At 39.6% G+C, this 18,373-nt stretch overlaps 1 protein-coding gene across 1 annotated transcript; it reads right to left on the bottom strand.

Moving 5' to 3' along the window:
* Positions 1–14,287: 14,287 nt before the first annotated feature.
* Positions 14,288–14,744, bottom strand: GCK72_009071 (uncharacterized protein; the record flags this gene model as incomplete). Its single annotated transcript, XM_003092857.2, has 3 exons — positions 14,288–14,476; positions 14,526–14,592; positions 14,650–14,744. 3 exons carry the CDS (start codon positions 14,742–14,744, stop codon positions 14,288–14,290), a joined length of 351 nt encoding a protein of 116 aa, XP_003092905.2.
* Positions 14,745–18,373: the final 3,629 nt, after the last annotated feature.

The raw sequence follows: 18,373 nt of genomic DNA, 5'->3' as shown, positions 1-18,373 counted from the left end.
TTCACGTTCTCTGAAAACGATATGAAATTAGCATTTTGATGGAAATTAGAGAGAGAGAATAGTTATTATTTCGGATAGGAGTGGGCGGTGGCGAGCGCTGACTATAATTGGTCCACGCGCCACTGACCACACCACTGACCGTATTAAAAAGTTGAATCGAAAATGAAAATTTTCATATATGACAAAACAGGCGAAAGAGTGAGAGAAGAGGAAATGGAATAGGCAAATCGGTCGAGTGTGTACGATTTTCTGCTGTTATTACACATTGGTGCGGATGAGAAAGGGAGAAAGAAGGGGACCGCGAAAACATGATTAGAATTTTTTGAAGAAGAAGAAGAAAGAAAAACATGACGAAAATCTAGAAAGTTCTTTAAAAGGTGTAGCTTTCGTCGGGGCGGATTATGAGCGCATACGTAGTAATCCAAAAAGCCGTCGGATAAAAGAATCACATGATATATAGCGAAGGCAGCTTTAGTATTTTAATATATTTATTGACTTTCTCCATCTCTATGTATAACTTTACACGAATCTAAACAAAATTAGGATGGACACTTCGATATGTTTATCGTGATGTCCTCCCTCTCTGGTGACCAGCACCATTCCCACTAAATCTCGAGCAAATAAACATTTTTTGGGGGGCACAAAAAAGTCGAGACCTAAAAATGTCAACAATTCGACGGATTGGGTGGTCTAGGATAGTTTGGTAAGGGGTTTTGAGTCATACAATTTCGAATTCGCTGAGTAGCGACTTTTCATCTAATCTCAGCAAACTTCAACCAAAGTTTCTACGCTGTTACGTGCACTCCAGTCGATTTCGCTGAGCAGCGACTCAATAAAAGTGCCTGCTCGAGCCCTGAGAGTCACAAGCTCCAAGTTGGGCTTCCCACGTCTTCTTGCTCATTAGCGTCTTCGGTGATATCTCAGTCATCCTGTAAACCCGTCCTCGTCTCGATTTACGCATCACCCCGTAAACCCACATGATACCAGCTCTTTCATGCGAAACCGAATTGAAAGACATGTTGGCTTACTAGTTAGTAATGAGGTTGACTGCTGATTGGCTCTGCCTTCTACAGTATACCCTTTTTGCTGATTCACAGGCGGAAATCACAAATTTCCAATTGTGATGGAGACTTCGTACAGTACGATCTTCTGATAATGAGTCACAACCACACACAACTTTTCCGTCTTTTGTTTTTTTCTCAATTTCCACCTGTCTTCCTTCGGGGTGCCACGTCACAAACTGGTGGTGCCGAGTACTCATTATGAAACGAACCCCTCTATAGAGACGGCCATTAGCATTCAACCATGAGAGGGGAAGCCTAGGAAAGGGGAAGAAGAAGGACGACGATGCAATTAGTCATAGACACTGACTCAGAAAATGTATCAAATGACATAGGGGGATCATGGGACTACTAGGGTTCGAAATTTGTCATTTTTGGAGAGGGGGAAATATCGATTTTTTGATTTTCCGACCGAGAACTTCCGCGGGAAATGGTGTTGGTTTTCTGAATCAGCGGGTTTAGAAGGACAAAGTTTGGGTCTCGCAGCGAAAACAGCAAGGGTTTACTGTAGGCACCGATCAGCTGACAGATTTACTGTAGCTCTACAGTAGCGCCACCTAGGCTACTGTAGTCTCGCTACAGTAAGACTTCCTATTGGTTACTGTCCCCCACTCACCAGAGTTACTGTAGCTCTACTAGATCAAAACTAGAATAAAAGTGCTTCTGAATGGGGGTCCCCCTCTTCCAAGAAAGGAGCTCCAGAGAGCAGGCACAGAAACTAGTAGTCGTCCGAAAATGGATAAGCTCGAAGAGGGAGAGAAAGAGGGCGTGTCTCACGAAGAGAGACTACACGAGAATAAGAGAAATTTTCTCAAATACATACATACTCAAAAGGGGGGCACACCAACACATGCCATTGACAGAGAGAAGCCGGCACACGAGAGAGTGTGTGAAGACGAGGAGACGCAGAGAAAAAGCGGTTTTGGAACACCAAAGGAGAGTGAGAGAGGAAGCCACGCCCCTTCCCCTCCCTCCTCACATTTTTCATGCTTGTTACATAACAACAACAATAATAACACTGGGCGGTGCTGTTTAGAAGTTACCGGGAAGGGTTACGGTAGCACCTGTGGGACAAAGGAGTCGATGAGAGTACAATAGAGCGAGGAGGAAACAATGGGTTGCGCAATCAGTGTTTGTTGAAGACCTTGTACATAATTATGTGCTCTGAGTGATTTGCAAGTTTGAATTGACAACTAGAAACTATGGTTGAGCGAGTTTCGAGCGACATTTCGGTGAAGCGAAGTTGCATTGCTGAGGAAAAGATCCCAAGCTTTTGTAGGCATGTTTTGTGGCTGGTGCTTAACGAGTGTACCAAATCTCAGCTTTCTAACCCTATTTTGAAGAGAGTTACAGCTAAAGTTCATTGGAGCGCGATAACATTAATGCTCATAACTTCACTAAACTTCTTCACTAAAACTGGTTCAAAAATTCTGAAACTCAAAGAGAGACCCTTTCATTAGGTTACTGACAATCTCACTGAATCTGACTGCTTTTGAAGCTATTTATCAGAAAGTTCACTAGAGCGCAAATGCATTTTATTGCTCAGACTTAGTTGAAACTTTGTAAGCATGTTTTTCCTCTTTGGTTAAGTCTAAACCAAAAATTTCAGCTTTTTAGACTACGTTTGGTACAAGTTATGGTAAAAGTGCAGTAGAGCGCGCTTCCATTATTTTGCTCTAATCTAGCTGAAACTTTCCAGATATGTTTCTGGCACTATTTTAAACTCATTTTACTCGTTTTCTATCAGTTTACCGCAATTCTGACCTAGTTTTTGGTTGTTTCTCAATAGAGCGCGATTCCATAACCGGTTTCAACTAATTTTACTTCCAGACAAATCTAATAGGCATCATATGCATTAAATCTAACGAGATGAGGGCTTTTTTCGACAAAGAAAAAGAGATGATGATATATTTTGAGACGACGAACCGAACGCATGACATCGTCTGGCATTATCCCCTTCTTCTTCTTCCTCTAGACGTCTTCTCCCTTCTTTTTTTTCGCTGTACAACTATTCTACTTCGTCGTCAAAACAACTAGAAGGAGGGAACACCCGATGGAAATAGTGAGGGAATTTCAGAGATGTGTATGGAGGAACACTGAGAGAAAGCAAGAAGAAAGAAGCTAGCGAAGACCTCGAAAACAAGGAAAAGTAATAGTAGTCGACGTCGTCGTCGACAGCTTCAGACGGTGTGTCTCCAAAAACAAAATTAGTTACTTTCTGGGGCAAAACAAAAAGAAAAAAGAGTTTCGACCACGGCAGGATTCGAACCTACAATCTTCTGCTCCGTAGGCAGACGCGTTATCCATTGCGCCACGCGGCCACATTTTAACCGTGAGGTTGAGTGCATACAGGAGGCGGAGAGGGCAATGGCAGCGGGAGGAGGAGAGGAGGGGAGTGCATGGGAATTTTGAGTGTGTTTGTGAGCAATGGGAATGTTATAGAGAGTAACTCTGCTATTTCGAGGATACAAGCAATGAAAAATATATCAATCGAAAGCTGAAATCATGAGGATTCCGAATATGTCATTTGTTTTGTTGGAAAGTCAACTAGCGCTGAGAAATTCAACGTTAAAGTGAGGTGTTCGGAGAACTAGGGGTACGAAAAGACTACAAAACTTTATCAGACACTTTTTATACCAATCGAAAGCTTAAAGTCTGCGTAATCCAAATATCTACTCAGTTTCAAAAAAGAGTCACTAAATCCCGAGAAATTTAGGTTTGAAATTTTGAAATTTTTTTTCCAAAGGTAAGCTAGAAAGGTAGCACGAAACAATAGAAACACAAAACTTTTTGGGTAAACGTTGAAGGGGTCCGATTACAAAGGATCTCTGTATCTCAAATAACAAACTAGGGAGAGAGAGAGAGAGAAAGAACAAATGTGTTTCGCAATAATCTTTGATGTCTCCATTCATTCGATTGCTTCACTCAGAGGGGAGAGGAAAAGCCGCCCATCCATTTCCTTTTCTCTTTTATCTTTTTCATCTTTCAATCCCCTAAAATGTTTCCGCTTCTCCGGAGATTAAGCGTTCATTAAAAGTCACGAGGAGGGTTCTTACTTTTTTATCGAGATATTTTTTATTTTGGCGAAAAACAGTGCACATACTAGATGACGTTCTTCAAATAACATGGGTAGGACATGTGTACTCGACTAGAAAAATAGAAAAACACTTTTATACCAAGAAAAATAAAAACAAAAAATTTTGGTAAGGAGCAAAACTCGAACCCTTGATATGTTAGCGACGAGCGGAATCACACCCAGTTGAGCCACACCGGCACAAATCAGGAGGATGTTGCGGGGCGTATAAAAGAAGGGGTGATTGCGCAGTCTGTGCAAACGCGCTCTATTGGCAAAAACCTTAAAAATATCGGGAAAACTCAAAACTCTCGTTTTCTTGCTGTAACACAACAAAAATTTCTCCTTCTCCCTCTTGTTGTTGTTGTTTACACCGCCTATCTCTGTTTTTTTCTCAGTCCTCTCTCGATCTCACATGCTCTCTTTCTCTCTAGGAGAAGAACACTGAAAAAAACCGAAAACCGTTGTGTATCTCCTCCTTGAAAACTACTAAAACTCGTTCTCCCTCCCACACCAATGAAACTAGTATAAGAGTGAGAGAGAGACGCAGACATTCCTCTCCCGGGTGGTCTCTTCTCGTCTCGAGACCTTCCTTCTCTCTCACTGACACACAATAATTTGCAAAGAGAAGGAAGAAACTAGTACGAATTCAAATTGCCTCCGTTTGTGTACGTCGGGTGCTCCACGCATTCACGCATTCACGCGATATTATTCAAAGGGGGAGAAAAGGGGTGTTTTGATGATGGAATAGGGGTGTAAATAGGGGCGGGTTGACGGATTACAAGAGAAGCTAAATTGATAGGTTTGAAGGATTTGCATTTTCTAGCAATAAGAATTCTATGGGGCTCGGGGTAGGAGCCGGAAATTAGAATTTGAGGGAGAGTTCGGTGGAGCGCGATTGCATAGCTCGATAGAAAATGCTGCGGTGGAGCTGAAATTTAAGGGCCAGGTAGAGTTAACAGTTTCTAGCCAGGTGACAAAGTTTCAGTCGAAAAAAACACACGTTGAGATGAGTTATGACAAAAGTTCAGTGGAGCGAGTTTGCATTTACTGGTCATAACTTGGTGAAAACTATTCCGATTTGATTTGAATTCAGTGGCTGTATTGATTGCAACGTTTTTGATTAGTTCATCAAGTTTCAGCTTTTTAAAATCCAGCTTGAAGCGAGTGATAACGAAAATACGGTAGAGCACACTTGCAACACTCATATCTCAAAATCTTGAATAGCTATCTAAAAATGATCAACTAATAAAGTATAGCCCTTGAAATGTCCTACACTTTTGTAGTTGATCACTTTTTGATTGCTATTTTCGTTTTCGAGATACAACGCTTCAAAGCGAATCTCTTGATTCTAGAGACGCAGAGAAGCGAGAGTGTCTACTTCTCTGCGTCTCTCGTCGCTCCAAAAATATTTCAACTAATGGGATTGTTGAGCAAGAAAATAGTAATTTAAAATTCCAGCACAAATGGAACATAACAAATATACTAATAATGAGAAAATTCTGGAAGCTTCTCGGGGGAAAAAGAAAAGGAAACTCTCTCGTCTTTCCCTTTTTTCTTCCCTATTTACGCCTCGGGACCACGAGAAAAAGAGTGAAGCTTTCAGATGACATCAGATGACGTTGGGATAGAAGGGACCCACCAGAGAAGAAGTTGGTAAACAAGTTGGTTTTTGGCACCTTAGATTCATTCAGAATGGAATTCAGAATGGAAATTTCATCAGAAAATGTTTCATTGTGTTTTTTTGCGATGAAATTAAATGTTTTGGAATGAGCACGTCAAGACGCTTCGAATGAGTATAATCATGCCTTGGTTTGAAAAATGTTGGGTCCCACCACGAAAAGTGGTTCAAAGGCGCATACCGTAGTTTCGTGGCGAGACCCAGCTTGTTCCGAATCATGGCATGATTATACTCATTTAAAAGGTCTCGTCACGCTGTATCGGAAAATCTTAATGTTTCAAGGTTTCAGGAGAAATGGAAAAATACAGGGGTAGTTTTTCACTACTAAGTGAAAAACTCCTAAATCTCGTGTCAACCCGCTCCAAAACATTTGAAATTTACATATTCCAATTCAGCACGTCAAGACGCTTCGAAAGAGTATAATCATGCCTTGGTTCGGAGCATGTTGGGTCTCACCACGCTACTACGGTATGCGCCTTTAAATTTTTCGTGGTGAGACCCAAACTGCTCGAAACCATGCCATGATTATACTTATTTGAAAGGTCTCGACGAGATAATTCCATCTAAGACAGTTTCAAAGATCAAAAATCAAAACTGAAGGAGGTGGAGCGACAATTTTCCATTCCAAGTACTGAACGACCATGAAATCAAATTTGTTCCAATTCAATAGTTCAAAATTTCCCAATTTTCACTGTCACTTTCACTTTGATGATCGTGACCACATAAAAAGTCAATTTTTGTGTCAAAAGAGAGAAACGAATTCATCGATTCTGTATGTGCCCATCCCATGAATTTTTTCTTTCTCTATTTTTCACATCTTTTCTAGTTTCGCCCTCAAAGAAAGAGAGAAACGTGCCGTTTCTCAACATTTCCGTTCGTTTTTTCTCTCGTTTTCTGCCAACCATTTGGCGTTTGGAGAAGAAAGAAAAAAAGAAGAAGAAGAGAAAATTGGATGGGGTTGAAGGAGAATAAGAAACTAGAAAAAAAACTGAACCGGTTTCTTCTTCTCTCTTACTTGACTTTTGGTTTTCGAGGGAGCAATGGAAGAGTTTTTACACGGGGGAAAGTTTCTAGGCCATGACAAATATATAGTAAAGTTTTATGATAATCAAATACATTATATTAGTTTTGAACAAAAAGAGGAAATCAAAAGAATCAATCGAACATTATACTTGCAGAGACAAATATGTGTTTAGTGATTGAGCTTATCACATTTATTTGGGCACTGGGACGCAATAAAAGCTATTAAACTATGATTTTCAGATTTATCGCGTCAAGATCTTTCGAATGAGTATAATCATGCCATAGTTTGAAGCAAGTTGGGTCTTGTCACGAAAACGAAATACGGTATGCGCCTTTAAACCCCTTTTCGTGGTGGGACCCAACATGCTTCAAGCCATGGCATGATTATACTCATTCAAAGCGACTTGACGCTCTGAATTCAAAAATCTAGATGTCAAGCAATTTTGAGGTAGATTCGAGGAGTTAGGACGAAGTTTCCTTTTGAGACAAAAAAAAAACAGACTTCGAAAAACTGATGTATCTTCTTCAGTTTTGATTGAAATTAAACGAGTCATGTGAATTCGGAATCAGCGTGACAAGACCTTTTGAATGAGTGTAATCATGCCATGGTTTGGAGAAATTTGGGTCTCACCACGAAACTACGGTACGCGCCTTTAAATTTTTCGTGGCGGGACCCAACATGCTACAAACCAGGGCATGGTTATACTCATTCGACGCGTATCGACGTCCTTATTTCAAATATAAAGGAAACAAGGCGATTTACTCAAAAATAAAATAAAATACACTTACAATTCTGCAAAAAAAATCAAAAAGAACCGAAGAATAAATAATAGTAGATCAAAAATCGAGACTGCCTGCTTTCACTCGCACACACTCACTAACTATGCGTTCAGTGACATTCAAGAGAAGGAAGAACGGGCGGTTCTGTGTATCGGAATGGCAAACAAACAGTTCTTTTCATTCGGAATGGTCGAAGAAGAAACCCCCTCTCTGTACCCGGAGAGTGGAGAAAAAATGGGAAAAAAATGGGGAAGAAAAGTCTCTTTCGGGTTGTCAATACTATCGTGTTGGCACTGTAAGGATTGGGAAAGAGAGATGAATGGAGGGAGGAAAGAAGAGAGAGAAAACTGGATTGAATAGAAAATGGGCATGACGAAAGGATCTGAAGCCGTTCTCCTCATAAGATGTGTTTTTTTTATTCGGTACATCCAAAGATTACGCTGTAACTCTCTACGATCTGGCCTATTAGATTTCAAACTAAAATTTTTGAACTTAGCGGCTTTAGACGGTTCGAATGAGTACCTTGGCTTAGGGAGTGTTGGGTCTAGACGCGAAATTTTGAAATTTGATTTAAAAGCGCATACGGTAGTATCGTGGTGAGACCAAACATAAAATTTCGAATGGTCTGAACACTAAACGCCCTTTATGAAATTCGTAGTAAAATATGCTACTGTTAAGAAGGTGAAATCAGGACGTAAAGAGAAAAACGGGCGTATCTCTGTTAATTTTGCATCAAATCGCTTCAAACCTCAATTTTCAGATTCAGTGAGTCAAGACGCTTCGAAAGAGTATAATCATGCCTAGGTTCGGTGCGAGATGGGTCTCACCACGAAAAGTGGTTTAAAGGCACATACCGTAGTTTCGTGGCGAGACCCAACTTGATCCAAACCATGGCATGATTATACTCATTCGAAAGGTCTCAACAAGGGAAACTTGAAAATGTGGGTTTCAGGTGAATTGGATCAGATTTCAGAGAGTTGCGATGAGAAATGTGACGCAGTCATTTCGAAAATTTTCGAAATTCCGTAACTTTTTTGTTTTTTAATGTTTTTTAGTGGTTTTTGATGAATTTAATTCAGAACAACGTTAGCTATCCCAGAAATTTATTTTCACACCTTACACCACTAAAGATTTTGAAAATTTTAGAATTTGCAGCTATTTTTCCAGAAAAAAACCACCCAAATCAAAAATATCTCAGAAACCAAACTAGACTCTATCAATATTTTCTTGTTTTCCGATTCCAATCAAACGTACAGAGGTCAGTAGTTGGAGCATGGTGCTCTTCTCGGTCACAAGGGAGTGGATGAAAGAGTCATGGAGAAAAGACACAAAAGAAAAAGTGTGGGCATGCACGCGAGATGGTGGAGAAAACGAGAAAGGGAGGCGCAAAAAAAGAAGTGACCCTTTGGGCTCGAAGAGCTCGAAGGAAGTCATGTGACTGACCGAGAGAGAAAGAGAAAAAGTCTTCTCTTTTGGTCCTTTTTTCTTTCCTCATTCCCCGTTTTTTGGTGGTGTTTGAGGTGGGAGAGGGGGAGATGAGATTCACGTGAACCGGTCAAACTACAAAAAGACAGAAAAATTGTTCACTTTTCGTGGCGAGACCCAAAATTACTATCCTCATTTTAATGGTTTTACCACGTTTAAATTTAAAATATAAATTTTATGCGATTACAGGCTTTACTGAGTGAGTTACGGTAACGATTCAAAATGTTCGTCAAACTTAAAGATGAATCAATCCGTGCAGCTCCAAATTATACGCAACCTTGATTTTTGAATTCAGGCGAACAAGGCGGTTTGAATGAGTATAATCGTGCCTTGGTTTGGGGGGGTACTCGATTTTAGAACTCGGAAAGATAGAACTGCGACAAAATAAAACTGTTACAATATAGAACAGGAAAAAATAGAACTGCTACAAAGTGGAACTGAACAAAATGGAACTGTTACAAAATAGAACTTCACAAAATAGAACTGAACGAAATAAATCTGTTTCAAAATGGAACTGCTACAAAATAGAACTCCAGCTCGAATAGAGCGCGTTTGCATTTTTTTTTGAATTTTTTTGGATTTTTTTGGTTTTTTCAGGATTTTTTCAGTCTTTTCAGTCTTTTTTGGATTTTTAAAAATGTAATTTGCATAATTTGTATTGTTTTTATTGTTTTTCTACAAGATTTATCAATTTTCAGCAGAAAAATGCCGAAAAATCGGAAAATCGATGGAGAATTAATTAACGGTTTTTTCATGAAGAAAAAAAGAGTATTTCATCTGTGAATGAGACAATAAATCATTGTATCGAGAGGTAATACCGAGAACTGTAATGCTTTTTCAATCTCATTCCATTGCAGAAATACGAAGTATAAATGTCCGGCCGAATTCGGAGTTAATGATTTGACGAAAACTATTTGAATCATCCAGCCGCACATCAATCACAAAATGGACAAACTGTCAAATTCAGTAAGATGAACAAGCGGAAACTCTAAATTGTGCTATAATTTTAGGTCAACCTTGCCCGACAAAGTATAAAAAAACACGCAAATTCTGGAAGCCCCCGTGACGTCATCGACGGTGTAAGAGCTGGGTTCGGAACCGAAACTCCAAGACCTCCACTTCCAAGACCTCCACTCATGGGGATCGCGTATTTAAAAGCAATTTTTTATGCGAAAAAATATTTTTCTATTGATTTTCGTTTGTTGTTCTGATAGATTTAAAAAACTCAGTCCTTTCGTTGACTTAGAATCAAAATGTGAATCAATATGAAATTTTCCCTGTTGTTTTTATCCGGTTTAATTATGATTGTTGAGCAAAATTATGAATTTCTAACGTTTCCTGGGGATTTTTGACGGTTTTTCAGAATTTGTATGGGCTTTTCACGATTATTATAAATTTTCATGATTTTTGACGGTTTTTCATGAATACATCTGTTTTTTTCTCTATGAATGAATTTTTAAAGTCGATATTTTCCTCGAAAACTGGTTAAAATTTTCAAATAATGCAAAAATTCAAAAAAAAAATGCAAACGCGCTCTATTCGAGCTGGAGTTCTATTTTGTAGCAGTTCCATTTTGTAGCAGTTCCATTTCGTTCAGTTCTATTTTAGTCAGTTCTAATTTGTAACAGTTTCATTTCGTTGCAATTCCATTTTGTTCAGTTCTATTTTTTCCTGTTCTATATTGTAACAGTTTTATTTTGTCGCAGTTCTATCTTTCCGAGTTCTAAAATCGAGTACCCCCTGGTTTGGAGCAAGTTGGGTCTCGCCACGAAACTACGGTATGTGCCTTTAAAAACCATTTTTCGTTGTGAGACCCAACTTGCAGCAAAATATGACATGGTTATACTCAATCAAACACTCTCAACCAGCTGAATCCAAAAATATAAGTCTCATGAGTTTAAGAGCAAAACCTAGTGAGATACAACGATTTGTTTTAGTTACACTAAATATCCTTAAAATGAAAATGAGTTGTATCTCATTAGGATTAGTTTCAAACTAACTGAAATTATAATTTTCCAATTCAACGCATGAAAACGGTTTGAATGAGTATAATCAAGGCTCGGTTCGAAGCGAGTTGGGTCTCGCCACGAAACTACGGTATGCGCCTTTAAACCACTTTTCGTAGCGGGACCCAACATGCTTCAAACCAAGGCATGATTATACTTATTCGAGGCGTTTCGACGTGCTGATTACAAAAATTTTGGTTGTTGGAAGTCACTGGAGCGAACACTAATCGTAACATCCTAAAAATCGACCACCCAAACTTCGATTTACTTTTCAGACCGCCCGTACAGCTCTATTATTTGTTGGAGAGAGAAGAAATCAATGCGACGAGGTACACACAAGCACCCACACACTCACAAACAATTCTCTCTCTCTCTCTCAAAATATGTCAACGAAAAAGGAACTGACAATCAAAATCTATCTCTATTGAGAGGGGAGGAGGACTACTTTCTTATCAAAATATTTTTGTCGAAACGAAAGAAATTGAGAGGATCGAGAAGTGATAAAAACCGTTCGTTATCATCAATTTCCAACTGAGTTTCGAGAAAGACTAAAGGCGAAAAAAGAGGGAATACTGTAGCCAGAGTGGCGACTTGTCATGGTGGCCTAGAAAATGCGAGATGGGAATTTTAGGCCACACTAGAGAAGATTTCTATGTCATCAAATGAATTTGAGCAAAACGCAGAGAAGTCAGACTGTCTAGCTTCTCTTCGTCTCTATCCCTCTATAACGGCTATCTTCAAAAGTTCATAACTTTTTTCCTATAAGAGCTATCAAAAAGTGGTCAACTACAATAATGTATAAAATTTTAAGGAGTGTATTTTTGTAGTTGACCACTTTTTTGTAGCTATTCAGGATCGTGAGATATATCGGTTAGAAGTTTGAGAGAGACGCAGACAAGCAGACACTCTAGCTTCTCTGCACTCTCTTCCCCTCTTCTCTCGATATTCGGAGTTGTTAAACTTGTTGACAGTGAGTAAGTAACTTTCAGATTTCAAGATTTCACATTTTCTAAAAATCACATGACTAATTTCATCAATTGATGATTTTCTGATTTTCAGCCAAAATTTTTTTTCCAGAATTTTTGTTTTTCTGAAAAAAAAACAAGACTGATCTCGAGGAGTGTAAATAAACAAGATCTGTGGTAAATGGGTAGAGGGGGGGGGGGGGGGGGGTGTACTGTAGTTTTCATGGTAGATCAAAAAATGTCATCAAAATTAAGACTCACCTGCAAATCTCGAGGTACGGAATCATTGTGTCGGTTGGTATGTGTGGTGTCCTACGGGGAATGTAGGTCAAGAGCAGGCTTCTGAAAATCGTCGATTTTTTAGAAAAAGGATTCAGAATTTTTTTTTTGCATTCAAATGAATTTTCGAAAAAAAAAGTTTCCACGAAGCGAGTAGAGGGAGATGGGAAAAAAAAGTGTGTCACATTCACAAAAGTCAAGTGACACACACACGAATGGAAGGTAGTAGGCAGGTGGAGAGCGGAAAAGATGCAGAGAGAAAAAATATATAGAAATGAAAAACTGTGTGTGTGTGTGCAAATATAGTGGAGGAAGGAAGAACTTTGATTCTCTTGATTCTTTTCAGGCGGTTACAACGATGCTCCGGTATCACTCTGGAAACAGTACGGTAGAGCGCGATTGCATAGTCGAAGGATTTGAATAATTGGTTCGGTCTATTTGTTTGTTTTTTTTTTATAAGCAAAATCTGAAAAGAGAGTTATTAGCATGGCACGCTGCTTACAACTGCGCTCTAACAAAACCGAAGAAAATTGTGTGCGAAATTGAGAGACTCAGAGAAAAAGAGAGCTATTACGAAGCTCCGATCACCCCGTTCTGGAAAATATGATAGTGCGATAGAGCGCAGATGCACAGTCTTAGGAATTCATCCTTTTCCAGGCCGGGCTTTAAAAATTAACTAATTTTTCATCGAAAATGTGTCCGAATTCTGAGTGATCGTCAAAAATTTGACTTTTTCGCGAAAAAAATTCCAAAAACTGGAAAAAATTCGGAAATTTTGAATTTTGGCGCCAATTAACCGGGCCTTAATTTCTCTGTACGGCAGAGCGTAATTTCTGGAAAAATTTTGAAATTTGTAACCTGTCTGTCTGTGTGTCGATTTGTACGGATGTCCGATTTTGTAATTTTCACGCTTAAAAATGGATGACAGGGCGATAAGTTACGGTAGAGCATGATTGCTCAGTCTTAAAAATTGATGAAGTTTGTTATTTTGCTGTCTGTATGTCTGTGTGTCAGTTCGTCCGGATGTCCGCATCTCCGAACTTTTTGGGCCCAGAAAAAACAACGACGCTCCGATCACCCGTACACGATAGAGCGCGATTTCAAATACATAGCAATTAGCACTTCAAACTGCTTGTCTGTCTGTGTGTCTGTCCGTTTGTCTATCTGTGTATCCAAATATCCAGATGTCCACATTCGCACGATTTCGAAATGTTTAGGTTTTTTTCGTTTTTTCGCGCCAAAAATTTTGTTCCGCATCAGTTTTTGATTCAAATCGCTATCGAAACCAAAAAAAAGAGGAATTTGAGAAACCGGAACTAAAAAAATAAAATAAAAACTGGAAACTAAATAGAAAAAAATAGGTAGAGGTTATCATTTCACCAAAAAAAAACGTAGAAGAAGAGACGCCGGGGGAAAAAATACACACAATTTGCCTCTCTTTCCCGTCACATTCCCCTCCTCCCATCCACAGTGCCACAAACAACAAGACGAGAGAGTGTTGGGAAATGAGAGAGTACGTGAGAGAAATGGGTAAAGGGATGGGCGGTGTGCGGGAAGACGACGGGCGGTCACTCTTTTTTTCCGATGTATTGGGAGAAGATCGATGATCATGGGAAAGAAAGGAAACTTGAAAAGCAACAATCGAAAACAAAAACAAAAATGAATTGGCGCCGCCCGGGATTGAACTCGGGGTGTGGCGCGCGGCAGGCGGCGGCGTTAACCGCTGAGCCATGCGTGCGGAAAACAACTTGAGGGATAAAGCCATATAAGAGAGGGAGGCGTCGAGATTTGAATCAAACAATGATAATTGGCGTCTGAGGCGTCTTCCTTGAAGAATGAGGTGATATAACACAGGCTAATGTAAAAAATGTAACATTTGACAAAAAGTTTCAGAAATTTATTTATTTCCAAAACTTTAATAAAAAATTTTCTGTTCATTCTCCACTGAAAACTTCACAATACTCATCAGCATTCACTTTCCGATTCTGATCGTCCATTACGAACCATTCACTTTTTGTTCCGGACAGGAATTCCTGACTATCATGCGCCCGATTATCCAAATTATCATCAATGAAGAATAGTGGAAGCATTCCGAGAGTTAGACCGAGCCAGAGACCGCAGAGCTGGAATAAATTGACATTTGGATACACAGAAAAACAGATAGATACAAACCTTGGCTGCAAAGGATGCGTAATGATACTCTGGAGTGTTCATTTGATCATTTGAAAGAACTGGTTTCCTGGAAAGAAATTGGTTACTGTATCTTGTAGATCCTACTGTATTCAAATTCACTCACTTAAATCCCAAAATATCCGTCCATCTATCGGCTGGCAATTGTAAAAAAAGGTTGACAATAATGTTGGCAACAGCGGCCGAGGCCAACATTGACATGCCGTTGTACACCGAGAAGAGACTGCAATATGTTGCGTGCATATGTACGGCGTGAGGAGAGAGGGCAAATGTGTGGCCGCGTGGCGCAATGGATAACGCGTCTGCCTACGGAGCAGAAGATTGTAGGTTCGAATCCTGCCGTGGTCGAAACTTTTTTGCATTGTTTTTCCGACTGATTTTCAGATTTTCAGATGTTCAGACTCACTTATTGATACTTTCTCCACCAATTATAATCAGCGCTTCATCTAGACAACCATAGATAAACATTGGAACGAAATTTAGGTACCAGATTTTTACCAAATCTTCATGATGTATGGTCACATCTACCACTTTTTTGTGTTCGTTGTACTGATCGGCGGCTGAAATTTCTCTATAGTAACCCAGAAGGCTACAGTAACCCCAAAAAACCAACTGATTTTTCTCAACGCATCAAACAATAATTTTCTCTCTCCTGGCTGTAACTCTTTGGAGAAAACCTTCGCATCCGCATCAGTCTGAATCCCGTGTGGCAATGGTGTGTGCGAGTTGAAAAAGGGGCGGAGCCTAAATTTCAGACTCTCAATAGAGCGCATTTTCATGATGACCTACTTCTCCACTTTCACTTTGACAATTCCCGCTTTAACACGCCGACGGAAATTGTTGGGGGCACGCGAAAAATCACGAATCTGTTGGCTTGATAACATTTTTGCTATTGATCTGAATACATGTTTTCAGCGGGAATTTGAAATTTCGAAAATTTGAATTTTGCCACTTACCGATTCATTCTGTTCAGGGCGTAAAGATGAGAAATGAATTTTTTTATAAAAAAATTCAAAAAATCTACACGTATATCCACGTAATATTACGCGTAATTACAATTTTATTGTATTTACAACAAATTTCTGAAAACAACTTTTTTTGCTGAAATTTTTTCCAGTACTCTAAATGTCTGCACCCTCTCTCTCCCTCTCTTTTTCAAGTTTCGAGAATTTTCGAAAATCTTCAAATCTACCGTACCCCGCCCGGGTCCTGACACGAAAAGGGCGCACACCACACCAATTGCGCGTCAGGTTTGATGTTTTGTACGCAAATTTACGTCGCCAGTGTTTGCGCCTAGAGGGGCCGCTACGCAGGTAATATTATTTCGAGGGCGCCAATTCTGTTACTTTAGGGAGCCTTATCGAGTTCTTGCAGTTGTATTCGCAAGTTGTACATTTCCGAAATATTGCGAAATCAACAATTTTCGAAAATTTTCGCAAAACTAGTGACAATGTTGCATTTGCGCTCTATGTGCACAAATTTGACGATGCGGTCGTGTAGACGTTTGAGAGCGTTGCGTGCGCGTCGCGGTCGCTGAACGTGGCAACCTCGCTCTGATGGAAATTTTAGGGCGACAGCTTCAGGATTTCGCATTTTTCCGATTTTCAGTTTAAATTTTCAAACTTTAAAAAAAAATGAGCGCAAAAAATATTTGCAATTTTCTGTAATCCAGTAAAACAATTGTTTACCTTGTTTTTGAAACATTTTTTCACAAAAAGTTGAATTTTTTAAAATTAAAAAATTAAATGTGACAATTTGAAATTTTTTTTTTACAAAATAGCAATTTTTCAACAAATACTGTTGCCACAACTGCAGTCTTTGTTGTTCTCTGAAATTTCTCTTGCAGAAGTTTTCTATTTGTTCCGCGTTGCAGCTACATCGCGGTTGGAATCTGAAAATATCAAACTTGTGATTTTCGCTCTCAGCCGAAACTCAACTTCTCCTTTTCAGTGTCAAATTTCGAAAAATCGATAAAATCGATATTTGTTTCGAAAACTTGACAAAGGATTACGGTCGACATTATTTGTCGTCATTTCCTGCGCATTGTCCGCAATTCGCACACAGAATGAATAACTGCGACGCGGTCCGCGTTGCGGTCAATCTCTGCGTCTCCGGTCTCTATTCATTCAATTTTTTTTGCAAGCGCGCCGCCCGTCGGGTTCTCTCCGCACACTCATCTGTGTTGTGGCCGACATTTTCCCCGGTCGCGTCGACATTTCATTTGTTGTGCGCGTTGAGTCCTGTTGTCAGATATCTCAATGTGCAATACAATTTTCAGAAATTTTGAATTTTTACATTTTGAAATTTGAAAAAATTCAAATTTTTTGGAACTTTGTCAGCATAGTCAGCAACCGCTGTGCAGCAAAACAACTGAAATTCTTCTCTGAGAAATTTCTGTTTGTTTGTCGATTTACGGGCGTAAATGTCAAACACTGTAAATCGATACCAACACGTTTGGGCTGATAAGCCTGTGAATAAGAAGTTTTGATAGAAATGGCTTCGAGACCATTCTGAAACAGAGTCGCTTCGCAAATGTGACAAGCAGGGTTGGGAAATTCCGGGCCGGGCCGGGCCGACTGAGAAATTTTCCTCGGCCCGGCTCCTGTAGAAATTTGAAATTTTTTGAAAAAATCTTGAATTTTTTTTTGATTTTTTTTGCAAAAAAGTGGATTTTTCGACTGTGTTTTAGAATATCGGTAAAAACAATAGCGTACGAGAAATTTTGAGAATTTTGACTTTTTTTAAATGAAAATTTTGCAGAAATTTGTGAAAAAATGGTGCACATTTTTTGAATCCGGGCCGACCGGGGCGGGCCGGGCCGGAAGAATTTTTTGTCAGCCCGGAATTTCCCAACCCTGGTGACAAGTGTTCACTAGACACTTATAAACCGAAACCCGAATTACGACATGAAAACTGAGAAATAAGAAAATTCTTCCGTTCCATGAAAAATTGAACGAATTATTTCTTATTTTTGACGTTAGGTGTCGAAGTATCATGGTTCGAACATGTCAGTTTCAACCCGTTCAGGAGTTTGAAAACTTTCAAGATATCGTCTTTCCGACTTCTCAGCTTATGTTAGCAAACACGAAATCGAAGTTGTAAATAGTTGCAAACTGACAAGGCAGAGTTGTTACAACAACAACTGTTGTCATAATGTTCACATTTCATCCACAACTTTCCCAAAAGCAAACTGCAATTGCTCTGTGATGGTGTACACAATCCGGGATACCGTAATTCTCTGCATTAGCAGTCTTCCCACAACCCATTATACTTGCAACTTTCCCAGAAGTCAACTCTTTGATTCCGTAGCCGATTTGAACTCATTTTACAAGAAGTGCAATGTGTCGTCAGATCTAGTGTATTGCGGTCCGCAAACACTTTTTAGGCCACTTTACTACTCTAGAATTTTCCATCGATTCGCTGTCCTCGTTTACTGCCAGCTGCTGCAGTCGCCTCTAAACAATGCAGCAGAGAGAGTGTGTGTCTCGCTTCTCTGCGCCTCCGACTGCGGCGCGCAGTTTCTTATAAATGTGTGCCCTGGTCGGCGTAGTGGTCAAGAGACGCAGACAAGCAACCTCGCTCCGTCGCACACACCGGCATTTGCGCCCTTCAAATTCTGTCTTGCTTGGCGCGCGAAGCGTTTCATTGATTTTTCACAGAGTTTTTGAAAATTTTCAGTAGAAATTTTATTTTAAAATAATTAAAATAGTTTCATCGATAGTTTTTCCGATTTTCACATAGTTTTGTAGGTTGGTCAGTTTGCAGGAGGGTGGCGTGGGAAACATATGTTTTTCGTGTAATCAATTGCGCCGCCCAAGTAGTTCGATTAG

Source organism: Caenorhabditis remanei, chromosome III, assembly GCF_010183535.1.
Source record: "Caenorhabditis remanei strain PX506 chromosome III, whole genome shotgun sequence".
In the NCBI taxonomy this organism is placed as follows: domain Eukaryota; kingdom Metazoa; phylum Nematoda; class Chromadorea; order Rhabditida; family Rhabditidae; genus Caenorhabditis; species Caenorhabditis remanei.
Note: the sequence above shows the minus strand (reverse complement) of the source record. Positions and strands in the feature narration are given on the sequence as shown.